A 22058-nucleotide genomic window follows, 5' to 3' on the forward strand; every position below is an offset into this window, starting at 1 on the left:
CCAAATTTTTTCTTCAAATTTTCCCCTCTAAAACCTAGGTGTGTCTTATAGTCCGGTGCGTCTTATAGTCTGAAAAATACGATACTTATTTCATGCAATAAAATGCAAATTAATTATGTAAAAATGATATAATGTGATTTTCTGTTTTATATTTTTAGATTCGGTCTCTCACAAGTGAAGTGTACCTAAGATGAAAAATAGCAGATCTCTCCATTCTCTGTAGGTGGGAAAACTTGCAAAATTGGCAGTGTATTAAATACTTATTTTCCTCCCTGGAGGAACTGCTCTAAATGATGTGAAAAAAAATATTACATTTTTGTCTGCCAATCACAAATACTAGCATAATCAAAGGGTGTAAACAGGTTTAAAAAGATATGTGAAAGAAAACTACATTGTAGGGACAGGAATGGAGTACCGTATATAGGGATTTCAACATCCTCAACACAGGGGAAATAAACAGTTTGGCAAGGGTTTATTCGCTTTTTTAAATACTGAAATAAACATGCAGCATGGGCACACATTTCTGCAATCCACATTAAAAAATTTCAGCAGTAAATCTGCTGCGTGTGAATGCACTCAAACGCCAGCTAAGATAAAGTAGAGAAATCGACTGAACAATTGTTAATGCAAGCGTTTGGTCGGCAGCACTTCACTGTTCACATTGGGCTACAGCCTGCTATAAAATGATGATTTTATTGTCCAAATAAAAGATGCAATCAAACGACAAACAAGCTCAAATCACAGATGTAATCATTAAGTAAACCTGCACCTCCAGCACATTAGGCAGGCACAGCAAATCAATGGTTCCTCCTGCACTTGAGTGTGTCAAGCAATTCTTCCTGGGACTTCCCACAAAAAGAAATCTGGAAATTTGGGAAGATTTTTGCTTTGACCGGAAGTGCTCAAATGCAGCATAAAGATAATGGGAGCATATTTACAGGTTCCAGAAGAGAATGCCGCTCCCATCTTACTGCTCAGGCTGATCACATATACATTACTGGAAACATCGCTGCACAACATTACGCAACATTCAGCACAGGTCACCACAAAACTGCAGCCAGACAGAGGGGAGGGTCAGAAGAGAGGAGGCGGCAGGGACACAATGCCAAAGAGCATTCAGAAGAAAGAAGGTGAAGCAAGTGGAGAGGAAATCAAAACACTGGATAAATGGAGTAAAAGAATAACACTTGGTTGGTTAAAGGAACAAAGAGAAGAAGAAGTTTTAGGGAAACCGACAGAAGCAGGTGCCAAAACAGAACAGAAACAGGTCGTCACAGGACCCAGCAAAAGACAATGTATCAGGGTACATGAGTAATAAGGAAGCGAAAGCTGTCGGCAACAAGGAAGACGAATATTGAAAGAGTGGCTTATTTAATACTAAAGTCCCACACCTAGAATAGACGCATAGAAGTTGCTCCCACCAACTGGCTGCAGGCCATGCAAAACAGAAAACTGCACAAGTTGTTGTTCCTCATAATGTATCCAAAATATTTCATGCAGTGTGTATAATAATTATATATTATATATATACATATACACACACACGTAATAGAAATAACTTTGCAGTATATTCACCACTGTGAACGAACCATGTGACTGCGGGCTTGAGCAAGCTTCCGAATTGCAGACAGATCCTGCGTATGGGTGATGCCTGTGCACACATGCACTTCCATAGACTGAGCAGGAGTGTAGAGACCCTGACCAATGAAGAGGGGAAGCACACCTGCAGCGACATTTCCATGTGCTTGAGAAAGGGGGAGGTCCACGAAACATCTTCGCAGGTGTGTTTCCATAATCATTGGTCAACTTGATGTGCAGTTTTCTGTTTTGTATAGCAAGGAGGAAGCAACAGATTTATGCAAATGGTCTAAAGACAATCAATGTCTTACCTGAATGTAGGATTGGCTCTCAGTAAAGTAATTAGAGAATGGGGGGTGATAGTTCCTGCTGTAATATTCTGTCTGGCCATTATAATGTAATCTGAGAAGAGAAAAAAAAAAACACAAAATGGAACAAGGAAAGAACAGAACACCCTCAAGATGGGGCTCAGAGTAAAAAACACTGAAGATGCTGGAAGGACAAGTGATAAATCTTGCATTCTTGGCAGGCAATAGGGTCGAGACAGCAGTCATAAGAGAAGGTCAGACGTCTAAATTCCTCACTGTCAAGCATTACGTCGGGGCTTCTGTCAGAACCCAGAAAAACTGGATTCCGATGGGAACCCTGACAAAGCCCAAAAGGAGCTATTCATTTAAATCAAGGAAAGGGGGTCGCTGTATCGCCTTTATCCTTGTAGTAGCTGTCTTCCGACATGCAGAAAATGTGATCTAGCAACAGAAATATCGACATGGTGCTTGACTTGGAGCACTGTATAGGTAAGAACCTAGCCTTACAGGTTGTAAAAACTATCTCCAAGACCAGCATCACAAAGGAACTCCCATTACACACAGTATTTTACAAGTCTGTCTACACAAAACAAGCCATGAATAGCTGGGCCATAATGATCATCTGAAGTTCAGTAGTGGACTTCAAGCTGCCAGCTTCTCTGTATGAGGTCTTCTGTGTACAACATGGCAATGTGCAGTCTTATGTAATCTCAAAATATCAGCAAAGAAAACTGAAATTTAAGTGCTGATAAACACACACAATAATGGAACAGGTTTTGGTTCGCCCTGTCTAGGAAAAACTAAATATTTTTATGTACTGCTTAAAGTAGCTCTCACAAAAAAAGTTATGAAAGTACTGTAGAAAATAGTAGTAGCAGTGGACACCCTTAAGCAATTGCTTTATTAGTGAAATATTCGCTCGACTCTGGTGACCTACGTGACGTGTACTCACAGGCTCTTCTGTGTGGATTAGACGTTATTTTTTTCTGTGTATTCCTAGGAGATCACCAACGTGACTGGTCCATAGAGAAGATGGTGTGGGATACAAAGTGTCTGAGAGCAGTCACTTGTGACAAGGAAGAGAGCTCATAATTCACTAATATAGCAATACGTAAGGAAACTCCACTACTTAGAACAATGCACATTTCTAAGATTTCAGCATATGTTTCCTGTTCGGATGAAATTGTGTAGGCGATATTGTTATCACCATATTATGTGTATCTTTTAGGTTTTAGGCAAGGTTTAGAAAGCTTATCGTCTGGGGCTCCACTCTATTGTCTTCACAACCGATAGCTGTTTTAGTCATCCCTGTGTCTGCAACAGCTGATATAGAAGAAACAGTCAGGCATCTTTCAGGTGGGAGCATCCCTGAGAACTCAGTATCTGGGATTGTGCGATCAGCCCCAACCTTGTACCTAACTACACTCGCATCTAATTTTCGAGCATTATGATATAAATGAGAATAAAGCAAAACTTAAGCAAGTCCAGACTGTAACTAAAATATATATTAAAAGTAACAGGGAAATAAAAGAGAAATGTAAAACAAACATCACACAAACAAGGAAACAACAGAAAAATGAAAAGAAAAGCCACCCAATACAACATGATTTGGATGAAATAAAATGGACAGAACACAAAGCGACATTTATTTTCAGAAAACTAAAAAAAAAAAAAAAAAAGATTAGGCTGCTTTTGGTAGAAAAGCGCAAATTAAATATTAAATTATCTGCAACACATTTTGGAAAGCAGCAAGGGGGAAGAGGGATATGTGGAACTTACGGATTTGAGCTGGTGATAGGAGCATGGGGCAAGCAATGAGCAGATGAATATGAGAAATGTGTCCATTGGGTACCAGGCAGCACCGGGGTCTGAAATCACAGCAAAGGTGCATCAGAAGTCATTCCTACCTATCCCGTTAGCACCCACTTCCTATAAGCAGACAATATGGGTCACATTGAAAATGCGTTTCTTAAAAACAGAAAAGGAGGTCACAAAACTTGTGATGGTCCAATGAACAGCCACCCTTTTCCTGCTGTTGCCTTACCCAGCTCAGTGCATGCATGCAAAAAAGTATCAGACATTCTATACCACAAAGGGTTAAGGAAATAGCTACAGGGGCAGATATGGTACAGAAATTTCTGCAATTGTTACATACATTTTAATGCCATCTGCAATAATCCATGCACAAGCTGCACAAAAAAAAATCTCATTCACTTGTATCGAGTGAATTTCATTACAAGAATTTTCTGTAACACATCTGACTTGGGTGAGCACATTGGTATAGCTCGGTGACAATCACTATGACAGCGAGTATGGGTCTAGTTCCAACGACACAGACTCCTGAGCACTAGCGATGAGCGAGTATACTCGTTGCTCGGGTGTCCTCCGAGTACTTTGACGTGCTCGGAGATTTAGTTTTCCTTGTCTCATCTCCATGATTTGCGACGTGTTGACAGCCTGAATACATGTGGGAATTCCCTAACAGGCATTCCTCACATGTAGTCAAGCTGTCTAGCAGTCGCAAATCATGGAGATGAGACAAGGAAAACTAAATCTCGGAGCACGTCAAAGTACTCGGAGGACACCCGAGCAACGAGTATATGCGCTCATCACTACTGAGCACCAGACATGCCAAAAATATCTTTAACTGGATTACCCCATCATTTCAGGCTCTTCATCACTAATAGGAATAAATAACCAATTTCTACCGGTCAAACATTTGTACATTAAAGAAAAAAAATAATAAAGTACACTTTAGCAATCCCATCTCAAGTCTTCATCTAAAACAATTCAGCATGGCATTAAAAAGAAAAAAAAAAAAACACTAGTGGACACCACAGAGAATTGCTGGCATTGATGCAGACCCTGCAGCTGCTACAGCATCCTGAAGTGGTGGGAAAGGTCACCTTATATATACACAACTATCATTTTGACTTTAGACAAAACAAAAAAAAATTCAAAATTACTCCCGGTATCAAGAAACTTTTTGTTGGAACATTAAGAAAAAAACGGTCCTTAAAAAAAACAAACAAAATAAAAACACCAATTACCTGCAGCCATAATGCTAATATGCAGGTAAGCACCATTTCAAACAAATCAGTCTAAATTGGTGTTTAGCTGCAGAAAGAAAATTACCTTATAGTCTCCTTGCGGCTGCTCACTTCCAGTCCTCTGGTCAAAGCCATGGGCAGTCAACACTCACCATGCTCCGCAGCATGTCACTCAGGGATCGGTGGGCGCGTTTGTGCTCACTGTGTAGAGAGCGCTGACTACACACTGTCTCGGCATCGCCCAGATGACTGGAAGCAAGCACTTTGGCTATAAATGCTATCATCATGTAGACACCCAGTAGGAGACCTCACCTCAACATCAGCCAGGGCGGGCTGGTATTGCATTGCAGCAGTTGAGCACATTCCGTTGGTTCCGTGTTGTGACTCAGGTTGTGGGTATCTCCCCCCCCCGTCCATCACAGACACCGTGCAGGGCATTAGGATCCTTGAAGTAGCATGGCGTCAGTCAATCTGGATTAATGAATACTTTGGAGAAAGGGGGAAAAGAAATAGATGGGCAGAGTTATCTATAAAGTGTACAAATAAGACAGTGTACAATAGGAATAAAATATTTGATGCACATAATGCTAGTTCATTTATTTTACTCATTTACTCTTCTCGCCAAATCACTACTTACCACTTGTGTGCTTAACCCCATTCCATCCCACCTCCTCCCCAACCTCACCACTACACTTATCCCATCACTAACCCATCTCTTCAACCTATCAATAACTTCTGATACCTTCCCCTCTGCTTTCAAACATGCCACAATCACACCTATCCTCAAAAAGCCATCCCTTGATCTGAGCGCTATGTCCAGCTATCGCCCTATATCTTTGATCCCATTTGCTTCCAAACTCCTTGAGCAGCACGTCCACGCTAAACTTTCCATCACTTTGCATCTTACTCTCTCTTCGACAACCTACAATCTAGCTTCGGTCCCCACCAATCCACTGAGACAGCCCTGACCAAACTTATTAATGACTTACTTACTTACAGCCAAAGCTAACAGACAATTCTATACTCCCCTTTCTAGACCTGTCCTCTGCCTTTGACAAAGCTGACCACTGCCTCCTACTACAGATCCTTTCTTCCTTTGGTGTCAAAGACCTTGCCCTATCCTGGATCTCCTCATACCTTACCAACCACACATTTAGCATTTCCTACTCCCATACTACCTCTTCATCTTGCCCCCTCTCTGTTGGTGTCCCTCAAGGCTCTGTCCTAGGACCCCTTCTCTTCTCAATCTATACCCTTGGCCTGGGACAACTCAAAGTCCTATGGCTTCCATTACCATCTATATGCTGATGACACTCAGATCTACCTCTCTGGCCCAGATGTCACCTCTCAGACACTCTGGGATTCTGGAGAGCAATCAACCATATCCTCCTTCTCCTCTCGCTTCCTCAAGCTCAATTTGGACAAATCTGGACTAATTATCTTTCCTCCATCTCGTATACCTCCTCCAGCTGATCTATCACAATAAATGAAGTCACACTCTCCCCTGTAACGATAATCCGCTGCCGCGCAGTAACCCTCGACTCTGCCCTGTCCTTCAAACCGCACTTCCAAGCTCTTGTCACCTCCTGTCGCCTCCAGCTCAAAAATATTTCCAGAATCCATCCTTTCCTCAACCCTAACTCTACCAAAATGCTTGTGCATGCCCTAATTATCTCCCGCCTTGACTACAGCAATATCCTCCTCTGTGGCCTACCCTCTAACACTATCGCACCCCTCCAGTCCATCCTTAACTCTGCTGGCCGATTAATATCTCTCCTCCTGTGCAAATCCCTTCACTGGCTCCCATTTTCCCAACGTATCCAGGTTAAACTACTAACACTGACCTACAAAGCCATCCATAACCTTTCTCCTCCGTATATTTCCAAACTAATCCCCAATATCTTCCCTCACGTAAAATCCGGTCCTCCCAAGACCTCCTTGTCTCCTCCTCACCCAATCACCTCTAAGATTTCTCCCGAATATCCCCCATCCTCTTGAATTCTGTGCCCTAACACGTCCTATTATCCACCACATTTGGATCCTTCAGACGGAACCTGAACACCCATCTCCTCAATAAAGCTTACAACCTGTAATGACCACGTGGCCACCTTAACACCATCGGAGCTACTGCAATCCACGACCTACTGTCTCCTTTCCCATAATCCTGCAGAATGTAAGCCCGCAAGAGCAGGGTCCTCTCCCCTCTATACCAGTCTGCCATTGATAGCTTGTCTACTGTATGTGATATTTGTATTTTGATGTAACGACCTTGTAGAGACCAGTGTCTCTGCAAGTGAAATTGACGTGATGCGGTCTGGAGAGACGCGCCACATGTACGTCTCCGTAGGTAACCGCGGCATCTCTGAACGCAGAGTGGACGTGAGATTTCCTCAAATCCCATTCACTATACTGTAACATCTGGCCGCTGCAGGGTGGACACTGTGCAACTACACAGTGTCAAACTCGCAGCATTTCTGGATAGTGTGCACAAACCCTTATAAAATAGCACTTGATTCTTGATATATGTATCATCTTTTATAATTTTTTGAGAACACTATTTTGTGCTATGGATTTAATAGCCCATCATTTTAAAGGGTTAAACATATGTAATTGAAAATTCACAGTCCGGTTCATTGAAGAGTGGGTTCCATGCAGCAAATAAGCCAACACTAGAACATGCCAGATAAGTTATTAAGACTGCACACTTAATTGATCTAGCGCTTACACTTGAAAGCCAATGGGGACTCAGCCGTTATTTAGGACTAGCCAAGGTTGGAGTAACGAAGATCCTTATTTCAAGACACAATTGCACTCAGCTATCCATTATACCAGCTCTCGTCTGCACATGCTTTTATGTATTGAACTCTGAGCATATTATCAGTTATTTTGTCTTACACTGTTTGGCAGACTGCTGTGACGCCATGCCTTTGCTATGAGACACTAAAAGACAAGACCGAAAATGGAGTCACCAAGAAATATGGCATATTATTACACAGAGCGGGGACTATGGAACCAACCATAGCCTAAGGCTTTAGCTGAACATATCAATGGTTGGCTAGAGATGCTGTGTGCTCACTGCTCTGATACTCACAACGCTTGGTCCAGATATATGTGGCCAGGGACACAAGTTTAGCTGTTTACCAAAAAACATCCAAGATAGCTATATAATCAATATGGGCTTAAAGGGAACCTGTCAACCCCCAGGCGTTTTTAACTAAAAGAGCCACCTTGTGCAGCACTAATGCTGCATTCCCGAGAGCCCGCCCCACAGTGTGAATAAATCAGAAGAGACTGCGGGGCAGGATCTCGGGCCGAGCGTCCACGCAGGCACGAGAAGGAAGACATCATGTGACGTCAGTGGATGGGCAGCGCTAACTGCGCATGTCCAAGAAACAAGATTACAGCGCAGGCGCCGGGTAAATAACTGAACGCTGAGGAGGCGGTGCCCAGAAGAATGGAGGAAATGACTGATGGGTGAGGCGCGTCTGTGTTCGGGGGGGGGGGGGAAAGACCTGCCCCCCGGACAAACTAGAGGTACGAGTGACAAATTATAAAAACGATTCTTTCAGCGGTGGAAGGGACCCCAACTAAAAGAGCCACCTTGACAGAATGCAGAGGGGGGGGGGGTGACCGGTTCCCTTTAAAGTGCAGGCTCTCAGCTTTAATTTGAGGGTATGCACATCCTAACTCATATACACACACACACGAGCCGGAAATACTTTATGTGACCACACTAAAATAATATATACTGATAAGCAGATTTCCATTAGAGGTCAGGGCTAAACATCAATGGTGTCTTACAGAAAGAAGCCTAATCAATATAACATTATTGAATATCTCCACAAAACACATTTTATGTTTCATTGTCCTTAGTTATTGTCACTCAAAATAAGAACCATCTGCAATACAACACTGCAATTATTATGTTTAATGTGGCGATGTAAGTAATACCTGCACCGCAATATGCTGTCTCCCTATGGAAATATAGTAGAGATTTTTCATCAGGATACAGAAGATATAACAGGCTTCTGATCATGTAATTAATGTAAAGTATTATTAAATTGACCACAGGGTTAAAACAAAAAGGTATAACCCCATTACACTTTTTTTTTATTAAAACAGCCATTTAAAGAGCAGAACTGTAAAATAGAAAAAAAAACAAAACATCCATTTAATATGTAATGACAATTAAAATCTCGCATGATTATCTACTCTATGCGGAGAAAAAAAAACACTGAAGATTTTTTTTTTTTTAAATTTACAATAACCAAATTGATTATTACTGCCTCCAAAGGAATTGAAATCAAAACTAATCAAAGAGCAACCCAAAAATGGAATTAAAAAAAAAATGCAAATCACCCAAGGGAAAAAACCTTCGGCTTCTTGTGATTACGTACATGGATGTAAAAATGTCACATAGAATGGTTTTGGAATGTAGCAACATTAAAAATAAAAAAGAAAAAAAAAAAAAAAGAAAGTTTTGTTGCCTTTTGTCCCCACAAATTACGATCAAGAGCTATGAACAAAATTATTTGTCCCTAAAATGGTGTCATTAAAAAGCACATTGATGAACAATAAGATGGGAAGAAAAACAATATGCATCTAACAAACAAAGATCACAAGGTGGGAGAATGGGGGCACAAAGGAGTTGCATGTTCATCACCACTGCATTCACACTGAGGAATTTGAAACACAGTCCTGAGGAAGGTTTAGGTCTCAGAGGACAGACCTTTGGCAATCTGGCATTTATCACCTATGTCATGTCCCATGATTTAGAATCAGACAGACAGTATTGCATTCTATTATACTGTTGTCATTGCTGTGTATAGATCTGTCCCTTTTAGAGGTTGCCTCCTCCCCCCTCGAATGTGACTCTCATTTCTGTAAGCCCTCCCTTCTTCTCCATCTTTGAGTGTATCTCCTTCTTGGAGACACAAGTTTTATACAGCTCTGTATAAGGAAAGTCTCTTTTTACCTACTGTAACTGTGCATTATACAAGAATTCAGCTGAGAATAAACCTTCTACTGGTCTCGTCAAACGTGCTCTTTTGCGGTCGCGTTAACCTATCTGCGGACATCGGTAAACAGACGCCATGGGATGCATTCTAAGCGGCCAACACTTGCAGTTTAGCTATGGAGGCAGAATAACCTACCTGGCGCATAGGGTTGTGAATGTTGAACCACTTTCAAGGGTATAAAATAAAGCATCTTTGCAAATAGTCTTGATCAAAAGAAAATAATGGTTGGAAAACTGGGCAACCATTAACACCTTTAATACAGGGAAATGTTCCATTTTTCCCCTATCGTTTCCGTTCCGAGAGCCATAAGCATTTTTTTGGCCATCAATAAAGCCGTATCTGGACTTGTTTATTGCTGCACAAGTTGTAGTTTTATGAGACCATTAACTTTCCCATGTAATGCACTGAAAAATGTGAAAACTAAAATTTTAAGTGGTAAAATGTTGAAAAAAATGCAATTCCGCCAAGGCCTTTCTGGCATTCATCATGCGGTTATAAATCACCATGATTCTTCAAGTCAGTAGGAGAAAAACAATACCAAACTTATGAGGGTTCTCTTTTAGTGGTCAAAAAAAATTCTAAACTAGAAAAAATAAATAATTGGTTTCAGTAGCCATTTATTGGGAGACACAACTTTTTTTTTTCCCTTTTTCATCAATGGAGCTGTGCGAGGGCTTGTTTTTTGCACACTGAGCTTCATTTTCATTGACTCCATTTAGGCAAACATAGTGCAGGGACTGAGAAAAAGTAGTTCTTACATTTTGACTGTCTTTTTAAAATCTAACAACATATGGTTAAAGTAATTTTATATAGTGATAGAAGTGTTTGTAAAAGTCAATTCTACACAAAATATATATTTTGTTTTCAAGTCTTTGTTTTTGCTTTTTGTAAATGGGAAAAAGGAAGAGAGATAAACTTTGACATTTTAATATTTTCCTTATATTTTCCAGTCCCCTCAGGGGGATTTGGACCTACGATAATTTGAAATCGCAGATTTCCCATCAGCTCCCATCGATCTCATTGTGGGAGTACCAATAATGCACTTGCACACCAGCAATTACGTCATTTAGATGCTGCTGTCAGAGATTGAATGGTTAAAGGGAGTCTCCCAGCACAAAAGGACTAATCAAAACAAATAAAGGCACCCTTGGTGTGGCCATTTACATGCACCCCTCTTTTTTGATTGACAGCTGTGGCTATATAAAGCCAGACAAGGGCAGAAATAGCTGGAAAACAAGTAGGTGAAAAGGTGCACTTATAAAATAATAATTTTTATTTCTACAGCGCCAACATATTCCACAGCTCTTTACATTACATTGGGGATATATCAGACAATAAAAGCATTATAGAATAACACATTCAACATATACCTTACAATCTATGAGAAAACTGGGGTAGACACAAAAGTGAAATGGTAAAAAGTTCTAGTACTGTACGGTTCGCCCATCAATGTAATAAACAGGGCAATTAAATGTTTGACCACATCAAGGATGCAGCAAGCGCCTATACTCCTTTCTCTAGCTCTATGAAGCCAGCGATGTCAAAGAAGAGGGGGAGGAAAGAGACAGATTGAAAACAAGTAGGTGGGAAGGTGTACATAAATCTTTGTCCCCCACCATGATGCACTGAGTGGCAGAACTTAGTTTGAACAGTCATTCTGAGCTCACAGAGTCCCTTTTTAGGCTTTCTTTACAAGACAATGTCTCCAGTACTTGTGGTGACAGTTTTCACACATACTGCAGACACTTAGACGCGTAGGCCCATTTAATTGTATGGCAATGCGCATATGTAGACATGTCCGTTTTTTCGCCAGCACAAACCGCAATACATCCCGCACACTGATGACAAGTACCGGAATGAAATGCTTCGACGTCTGACCAGGCGATGGTGATGATAGCTGTAGTCAGCGTATTAAATAATTCAATTAAAAAAAACGGTGTGCGGTCCCCCTATATTTTACAACCAGCGGAGATAAAGCAGACAGCTGCGGGTTTCTACTATCAGGCTTGGACAGTCCATGGTTACTGGTACGTCCTGACCAAAAAATAGAAGCCTGTGGCCACCCCAGGACTAGCTTATCTCGATGCTGTGGTGGTTTGGAATTCATGGTAATATATGGCTTTGATGACAGATGTGATGTGTCAAAAATCACAGCTGCCATCAAGCCCTGGTGTTAGTAATGGAGAGGTGACAGACACCCTTATTACTAACCATCGAAGTGAAAAGAAACAAAACACACACAAAGTCCTTTAATTGTATAAGGGACACACTGAAAATTACCATCTTTTGCCCATTTATCAGCAAAAATAAAAAAGGGTCAGCCATAAATTAATAATATGGAGGTCCCACGACGATCAGTAACATGACCGCTCACCACGGCCGCCGGAACACAGAGTAGCGTGAGAAATCGCCTGTGGTGACGGAATTAAGGTTACAGCAGATCATAGCCGTTGGTTTTCATTCTAACCTCTGTGTGAGCCAGCCCATGAACTGCGGTAACTTTACTGGCGTCACAGCTCACAGCATGCCAACATGACTAGGCAATAGGGAACAGCCAAGGTTAAGTGCCAGAATTGACGCATTTAATGGATGCGCCATTTCAGGGGCGCCTGATGGCTGGTGTTATTAGTCTGTGAGAGGGCAAATATCCATGTCCCCTTTCCAGCCTATTAAGATCATCCCGTAGCTGTTTAGCCTTTGCTGATTATTAAAAATAGGAGGGGGCCCCCTTTTTAATAACCAGCAAAGCCTGCACAGGCAGCCGTGACGTGATAATAATAGGCTGAGAACCTCCATGGATATTGGCCCCTTCACAGAATAACACTAGCTCTCACCAGTCAGCTTTCCCTCAGCTGGATATTAAAAACAAGGGTTAACCCAAGCTATTTTTTTCACTTACTAGCCAAATACAAGTACAGAAAAGTACACACGCAAAGCACTAATAAAATATCTCACTAACATATTTCAATCATCTATCCTCTATCTTTGCACATATATCACATGGATGGTGCATGGATGGGACAAACTGACACGTATGCCACACGGATGGTGTAACACTGACAGACCTCACTGGTACTGATTTTTCCAGTACTGGAAATATCAGGTGGTGTGAAAGAGGACGCGTAAAGAGCAGCATTCATAGGGTGATTCGCCCAGAGCTAAACATTTGTTCGGTATAGTACAAAGTTTCGGAGTCCGGTCCATAAACCTGCCACGACTTGATGTAATTTTACACTGCATGACCATGAATGGGTTAAAAATTTTACTGTCCTAGAGTGGCCATGTCTGAGGGAAAACTACAATATGTATGGAGAATACGTAGTTGAAAGTGAAAATAGAAACAGCCATTGCAGCTCAAAAAAAGTCTGCAAAGAAGAAAGAGGAACAGTAGTAGCCTCAATTTGTACATAGCTGAGAGAACTCTCCATGCCTAAGACTACATTCACACATCCATCCATTTTCAAATCCATATAAAAAACGAGCCATTTTTCTTTCATATGTCATCTATTTTGCATCTACACTGCAAAAGTCTTTTCTCATCCGTTTTTCAAAATCAAAGCAAGTAGACTGTCTGAACTTTACTACTGTCTCAACCTTTCAGTGAAAAATGGATGCCCATAGCCCAGGCCTGCACAACATCCGGATCCCATCTTCTTATAGGAAAATGCATTCGCAAATAAATTTGAATACACGAGCCCTGGGACAGAGGAATGCTCATTAGCCCTAGCCCTGTCATGCAGCTGACCTCATCACACTGGTGCTGTCAATGCAGTGCCGAATGAAACACAGAGGTGGCAAGCTCTCCATGAAGAAGCTGAAGATTATGTCACCTGAAAATTATGGTAAATTGGAGAGTAGGGAAGTGGTTTTGGCAGGGTGCTTTTTTTTTTTTTTTTTTTTAAAAAAAAAGGGCACAGTTTTGGGAAGTGCTACAGAAGAACGGAGTGTAGGGAGGTCTGGAGAGACGATCTGTGGGCTTGAAAATATTATCATGGCGTCTGTGCTGCAGAGAGACAAAAGGGAAGGAAAGGATTCCAATCAGAGAAGATGTCACCTATAGGGTACCAGGATGTAACGTTTATTTGCGCTACTGGATACATCTTATCAATGCTGTGGATACTGTTTGGCCAGCAATCTGATGATGGTTGGTAAAAGCAACTCCCTGCATCTCCCTACCATTGTTAAGGACATATTGGGAGTTATACAGGTGCTTCCCACAAAATTTAAATATCAAAACAGTTAATTTATTTCAGTTCTTCCAATACAAAAAGTGAAACTCATATTATACAGAGTCATTACAGAGTGATCTATTTCAAGTGTTTATTTCTGTTAATGTTGATGATTATGGCTTACAGCCAATGAATACCCAAAAGTCATTATCTCAATAAATTAGAATAATTAACAAATAACACCTGCAAAGGCTTTCTAAGAGTTTAAAAAAGTCCCTCAGTCTGTTTCAGTAGGCTCCACAATCATGGGGAAGACTGCTGACTTGACAGATGTCCAGAAGGCAGTCACTGACACACTCCACAAGGAGGGTAAGCCACAAAAGGTCATTGCTAAAGAAGCTGGCTGTTCACAGAGTGCTGTATCCAAGCATATTAATGGAAAGTTGAGTGGAGGGAAAATAGTGTGGTAGAAAAAAGTTGCACAAGCAGCTGGGATAACCACAGCCTTGAAAGGATTGTTAAGAAAAGGCTACTCAAAAAATTGGGGGAGATTCACAAGAAGTGGACTGCTGCTGGAGTCATTGCTTCAAGAGCCACCACATACAGACATATCAACGACATGAGCTACAAGTGTCGCATTCCTAGTGTCAAGCCACTCAAGAACAACAGACAACGCCAAAAGCATCTTACCTGGGCCAAGGAGAAAAAGAACTGGACTGTTGCTCAGTGATCCAAGGTGCTTTTTTCAGATGAAAGTAAATTTTACAGTTTATTTTATTCTGGAGGAAGAGTGGAGAGGCACACAATAGAAACGGCTTGAGGTCTAGAATGAAGTTTCCACGATCAGTGATGGTTTGGGGAGCCATGTCATCTGCTGGAGTAGGTCCACTGTGTTTTATCAAGACCAAAGTCAGCGCAGCCGTCTACCAGGATAGTTTCTTCCCTTTGCCAAAAAGCTTTTTGGAGATGGAAATTTCACTCTCCAGCAGGAATTGGCACCTGTCCACACCACCAAAAGTACCAATACCTGGTTTAAAAACAACAATATCACTGAGCTTGATTGGCCAGCAAACTCACCTGACCTTAACCCCATAGATACGGGTTCCCCAACTCCAGTCCTCAAGGCCAACCAACAGGTCATGTTTTCAGGATTTCCCTTGGATTGTACAGGTGATGCAATTATCACCTGGGCAATACTAAGGAAATCCTGAAAACATGACCTGTTGGTGAGACTTTAGGACTGGAGTTGGGGAACCCTGCCTTAGAGAATCTATAGGGTATTGTCAAGAAGATGAGAGACACCAGACCCAACAATGCAGACGTGCCGAAGGCTGCTATCAAAGCAACCTGGGCTTCCAAGCCACAGGCTGATCGTCACCATGCCATACCGCACTGATGCAGTAACTGATGCAAAAGAAGCCCGACCAAGTATTGAGTGCATTTACTGAACATTTCAGTTGGACATTTCGGATTTTAAAATCATTTTTCAAGCTGGTGCTATAAAGTATTCTAATTTACTGAGATAATGACTTTTGGGTTTTCATTGGCTGTAAGTCATAATCATCAACATTAACAGAAATAAACACATGAAATAGATCACTCTGTAATGACTCTATATGATATGAGATTCACTTTGTGCATTGAAGAACTGAAATAAACTAACTTTTTGATGATATTCTAATTTTGGTAGAAGTACCTGTAAGTTTATGTGATACAAGTGTATATGAGGCTGATCTAACATTACAATTGATCACTGTACCAAGCCTGGTGCCACATTCATGCGACAACGGTGGGTGACACCACAAAACAGGTGACTATCACATGATCCAAGTCTCACGGACCATTGTCATGGATACATTTTAAACCCCTTAACGACCGACAGGCCTTTTAACGGCGGCAGTTAAGGGTACTTATGCCACAGCGCCACTTTTTAACAGCGTGAGAAATAAGTATATAGCACTCCCCAGAGTTGGAATTTCTCTGGGGTCTCAGCTACCGGGGATTGCCGAGACCCCAGAGAACATGATTCAGGTCGGTGTTTACCGACAACTGTGTTGCAAACGCTGTTATTAACAGTAAAATTGTGACCGCAAAAAAAAAAAAAAGTCATATTTTCCATCTAATTTCCCTCTCCTCTGATATGATTGCAGTACCCCTGGTGTCCCTGCACCCCCCCCCCCGTGAAGTCCCCTGGGCCACCGTCATCTTCTTCCATGAAAAAATGGCGGGCGCGTGTGCATCTGCTGGTCGGCACCCAGCAATAGGAAATTTTTCCTATTGGATTTTGATCACTGTGATAGTCATTATCATAGTGGTCAAAACAAAAAAAAAATAGTAAATCAAACCCCCCTTTACCACACCCTTAGTTAGGTAAAATATAATGTATTTATTTCCATTTTTCCATTAGGGTTAGGGTTGGGCTAAAGTCAGGGTTGGGCCTGGGATTAGGGTCAGGGCTGAGATCAGGGCTAGGGGTGTTTTAGGGCTAGGGGTGTTTTGGGGTTAGGGTTGTGGTTAGGGGTGTGCTGGGGTTAGGGTTGGAGTTCCACTGTTTAGGTACATCAGGGGTCTACAATCGCGACATGGCACCACCTTTGATTCCAGCCAATTTTGTGTTCAAAAAGTCAAACGGTGCTCCCTGCCTTCTGAGCCCAGCTATGCACCCAAACAGTGGCTTTCCCCCTCATACGGGGTATTGGCGACCTCAGGTGAAATTGCACAACAGATTTTGTGGTCCATTTTCTCCCGATACTCTTGTGAAAATTTAAAAAATTGGTTCCAAAGTAAATTTGTGAATAAAGGAAAATTATTTTTTCCTTCCACATTGCTTTAGTTCTCGTGAAATACCTGAAGGGTTAATAAACTACTTGAATGTGATTTTGCGCACCTTGATGGGTGCAGTTTATATAGTGGTGTGTATAGTGGGTATGTGCACACGGTGTGTATTCTGCTTTGGAATTTTCTGCACAGATTTCACTAAATCTGCAGGACAAATGACCTGCATATTTCCTGCGTATTTAGTGATTTTTTTTGTGCGGTTTTACTGCATGTTTTGTGCGGTTTTCCACCTGCGGATTTCTAGAATGGAGCAGGTGGAAAACCACCAAAAGTGCACAAAAGAAGTGACATGCTGCTTTTTTCATTCTGCACCAAATCTGCAGGGAAAAAAAACGCAGCATGTGCACAGCGGATTTTGTTTCACATAGGCTACAATGGTGCTGTACATCACATGCAGTTCTGCTGCCTATACGCAGGGCCAAATATGGTGCGCATATGCAGCAGAAATGCACCGTGTGCACATAGCCTAACTTTTGGGTATTTTCTGTTATATAGAACCCCAAACTCACTTCAAATGTGATGTAGCGTTTTGTACAGAAAAACTTTTAACCCTTATAATGTCCTAACAAAAAAAAAATTATGTTTATAAAATTGTGCTGATGTAAAGTTGAAATGTGGGAAGTGTTATTTATCAACTACAGTATTTTGTGTGACACCACTCGGATTTAAATGTACAAAAATTTAGTTTGAAAATTGCAAAATTTTCGCCAAATATTTTTTTCCATAAACACAAGTTATATTGAAGAAATGTTACCACTAACATGAAGTACAATATGTCACGAAAAAAACAATCTGAGAATCAGTGGGATACGTTGAAGCGTTCTAGAGCTATAACATCAAAGTGACAGTGGTCAGAATTGTAAAAATTGGCTTGGTCATTAATTACCAAATTGGCTCTGTCACTAAGGGGTTAAACAGGATGTGTTCATGGATCAATCAACTCTATGTCATTGAGCTGTCTGAAAAAAACAGATCAAGTAAGGCCTCTTTCACACATCAGTTTTTTGGCGTAGGTCGCAAGCCGGCAGTTTTGAAAAAAAAAAAAAAAAAAAACACGGATCCATCGCAGATTGTGAATAACTGATGCGACGGATCCGTTTTTTCGCTGGATCCGACTGCCCTACCTGGTAATAATATTGGAGAATGCTCAGTTTAAAAAAAAAACAGAATCAGTCGCTGGAACCGATGCTGTCCGACTTTTCAATGGAGACAAAAAAAATGTTACTTTGTCCGCCGTCTCCGCCCAACAGTCAAAATTTTCGACGGATCCAGCGAACGACAGACAAAACGTGATGCCATCCATCGCGATCTGTCGCTAATACAAGTCTATGAGAAAAATCTTTCTTTTGCCACAAAATATGGTGGCCAGGTATTGGAGTAAGGGAGACAGAGCATTGCAAGTTGGGTGAAATTTATCATTGCCGTGAGACAATTTGTTACATATGAAAACAGGATTTTTGGTTGCTTACTGTAAAATCGGTTTCTCGGAGCCTTCAGTGGGGGACACAGGAAACATCGGTGTATGCTGCTGCCACTAGGAGGTTGACACTATGCCGTGAAAATAATGTTAACTCGGCCACCGCAGTATACACCCCTCGACCAGTTGTAGGACAATCAGTTAGTGAGAAAGAAGTAGGAGAATTCATCATACTGGCATAACAAGTCACTCAAATAAACATAGTAAGGCTGGTTTCACATTCGCGCTTTTTAAGCGCACGCACGGCCGGGGGTAGCTCCGCCCCCGAGCCGGCTCTCTGCCCGGCGTGCCCGCCCCTTCCTTGTAGCGCCGCCTCCTAGCGCACAGCGGCGCCTGCGATCGGCGCACCCTATCTTTAGCATAGGGTGCGCAGATCGTGCGCAGGCCGTGCGCTAGTTGCGCTTTGACCTGCGCTGCGCACTTTTGAAGGTGGGCCGTGCGCGCCAAAATCCGAAAAGTTTGATTTTGGCGCGCACGGCGCACCGTCAAAAGTGCGCAGCGCAGGTCAAAGCGCAACTAGCGCACGGCCTGCGCACGATCTGCGCACCCTATGCTAAAGATAGGGTGCGCCGATCGCAGGCGCCGCTGTGCGCTAGGAGGCGGCGCTACAAGGAAGGGGCGGGCACGCCGGGCAAAGAGCCGGCTCGGGGGCGGAGCTACCCCCGGCCGTGCGTGCGCTTAAAAAGCGCGAATGTGAAACCAGCCTAATATAAACATGGAAGGGTGCTGTGTCCCCCAATGAAGGCTCCAAGAAACAGATTTTGCGGTAAGCAACCAAAAATCCCATTTTCTTTTAAAGATAGAGATGCTATCCTGCGCAGATCCAGAGACATTAAGGAACTTGCTATTAATGGGAGGAAAGTCTCCATTTTCCCTGATTTTTCCCTGGAGGTGCAGCGTAAAAGGGCGCAATTTATTGAGATTAAAAAACGCCTACGTGACTTACAGGTGACATATTCCATGATGTACCCTGCTAGACTGCGGATTGATGTGAATGGAGAAACGCACTTTTTTGATACGGCGGGAATGGCGCTGTCCTGGCTGGATATTAATGAGAGGTCCATGAGGAGGAAGAATACTTGAAGTTCTCCCTTTTTTCGCCACCAGGTGTTGTTACTCCTTTTTGTCTAGGACGCTATGCTGGTATAATTACTACTGTTCATTCCATTTCGGATTCAGGGCGGGAGCTGACCGGATTGCTGTGGACACTCGTTACAGTGACAAGCTGTGGACCCTTCTCCCTGCGTTGACTCTGGGCGAGTTTTCTAGCCCTGATTCTCTCTATTTGAGAGAAATGTGCAAGTTACACTTGTGTTTGGGGGTAGGGGCGCTGTGCACTGGTGTGCAGTGCTCCCTCTCCCTCCTTTGTTTTTTTCGTTTGTTGTTGTATTCCCTAATTGTTCTGTGGGATGTGATGTGCGTCAGCCGTGTCACCCAATTCATTGTACTGAGGGATGGTGGAGATTGCCTCTCTCCCTCGGGAGTGGAGTATGTTCCGATTTCTCATTTTTTAGTCTGCTCTTATGGCGATATCACTTAATATTGTAGCGTGGAATGTTAGGGGGCTCGGGGATGCAAATAAGAGATGTGCTATATTTACTAATATGCAGAAATTTTTCCCGGCTATCCTGTGTATGTCTGAGACCCACATGGTGAAAGATAATATTCATTGGCTAAGAAAGGGATGGGTTTCACATGAATATCATTCCACGTACTCGACCCATGCGCGGGGTGTCAGTGTGCTGGTGCACAGGTCCATCCCCTTCTCATGTACTAAATCAGTGGTTGACCCTGGGGGCAGATTTGTATGTTTGCTTTGCACGTTATACGGTATACAATTTATTTTGGTTGCCATATACATCCCCCCCGCCCTATTCAGTCGAACCAGTAAAAAGAATCTTGTCTATTTTGGGTTCCTTTCCCCCTGCGCCAACTCTTCTAATAGGAGATTTTAATACATATTTGCATCCCTATTTGGATAAGTTGCATTCGGGAAACATATCAGAAGATGCAGCCTCAACCTCATTTGCTAGAACGTTAGTGGAGCTGGGTATGGTAGATCTTTGGCGTGTCCAAAACCCCACAGCCAGACAGTTTTCCTGCTACTCTAGCTCCCACCACGCTATGTCACGGATAGACCTGGCCATTGGGAATACACTCATGACCCCATATGTACGAGGGGTGGCCTACCTGCCTAGAAGTGTATCTGATCACTCGCCGCTACATGTCACAATTTCATGGGGACACCCCCTCACCCTATCTAGACCTATCTGGAAGCTTAATCCCTTCTGGATCCAGCTTATAGGGGGATCTTTGCATGATGCCATTCTAGAATATTTTCAACTTAATGAGTACTCTGCATCATCACACATAGTCTGGGATTCCATGAAAGCCTATGTCAGTGGCTTATATATTAGAGAAATATGCACACGGAAAAGCCAAAATAGACGCTACACCCAGAGTCTGATCCAGGAGATGTCTGTTGCGGAGGCTGCGGTGATACTCAACCCGACAGAGGAAACTAAAAACGCTTTGGAGAAGGCACAGGGGTCGCTCAGGGAAAACCTCATGTCGGCGGCAGCAAATAAACGTTATTTCCTCAAACAAAAATATTTTATAGAGGGGGAGGGAGTAGGACATTTATTGGCCACGGTCATTAGAGCACAGGACGGATCTTCATATATCAATAGGCTAAAAATGGACTCGGGTGGTCCTGTGACAGACAGTGCGGACATAGTGAGTGAGATAAGGAGGTATTATATGCGACTATACACATCAGATTGCAGTCTCACGGAGACTGAGATTGAGCAGTACCTGGATGCTCTCTCTCTCCCTGCATTGGCTGATAGCAATAGGGATTCATTGGATCGGGACATCCTGTTGGAGGAGTTGGAGGAGGCGCTTGGTCAGATGCAAAATGAAAAGGCTCCAGGAATGGATGGCCTGCCTGGCGAGTTTTACAAAACCTATGCACCCTTACTGCTACCTAAGCTACTTAAGGTATTTGAAGAGGCTGAAAGGCAGAGGGTCCTCCCGCCATCTATGAGGGAAGCTTTGATAGTTTTAATATTAAAGCCCGGAAAGGATCCAGAGGTTCCGGATTCATATCGCCCGATTTCCCTATTATCAACAGATGTTAAATTATTGGCCAAGGTACTCGCCAATAGGATGTCCCGAGTTATCTCATCTGTTATACAGAGGGATCAGACGGGATTTATCCCAGGCAGAGCCACATCTATGAACCTTAGGAAACTATACTTGGGGATTCAACATAGTTCTGGGGAGTTGGGTGGAAGAGCAATTTTGTCCTTAGACGCCGCTAAGGCGTTCGATAGTTTGGAGTGGGGTTTTTTGTGGGCGGTACTTCGGAAAATGGGCATTGGACACAGATTTATAAATTGGGTGAGGCTGTTGTATGGCTCGCCGGTGGCGAAGGTTGGGGCTAATGGCAGGGCCTCTGAGTCTTTTCCTCTTGGGAGAGGTACTAGACAGGGGTGCCCGCTCTCGCCCTTGCTATTTGCTACTGCGGTGGAGCCATTGGCAGTTGCAATTCGGAAGTCCAGAGAAATAATGGGATTCAGATGTGGAACTGTGGAGTTGAGGATATCATTGTACGCGGA

At 42.6% G+C, this 22058-nt stretch overlaps 1 protein-coding gene across 1 annotated transcript in view; it reads right to left on the reverse strand.

Moving 5' to 3' along the window:
• The window catches only part of SBNO2 (strawberry notch homolog 2), a 161058-nt gene that overhangs the window by 113528 nt on the left and 25472 nt on the right, over positions 1 to 22058 (reverse strand). The window contains exons 2-4 of the mRNA XM_073547184.1: positions 5249 to 5422; positions 3666 to 3754; positions 1890 to 1980 (exon numbers count right to left, since the gene is read on the reverse strand). Of these exons, the coding sequence (XP_073403285.1) occupies positions 1890 to 1980; positions 3666 to 3754; positions 5249 to 5374 (306 nt within the window). The 5' untranslated portion in view covers positions 5375 to 5422. The remainder of the gene's footprint in view (positions 1 to 1889; positions 1981 to 3665; positions 3755 to 5248; positions 5423 to 22058) is intronic.

Source organism: Dendrobates tinctorius, unplaced genomic scaffold (genome assembly GCF_039654945.1).
Source record: "Dendrobates tinctorius isolate UK_male_01 unplaced genomic scaffold, ASM3965494v1 ptg000011l, whole genome shotgun sequence".
NCBI lineage: Eukaryota > Metazoa > Chordata > Amphibia > Anura > Dendrobatidae > Dendrobates > Dendrobates tinctorius.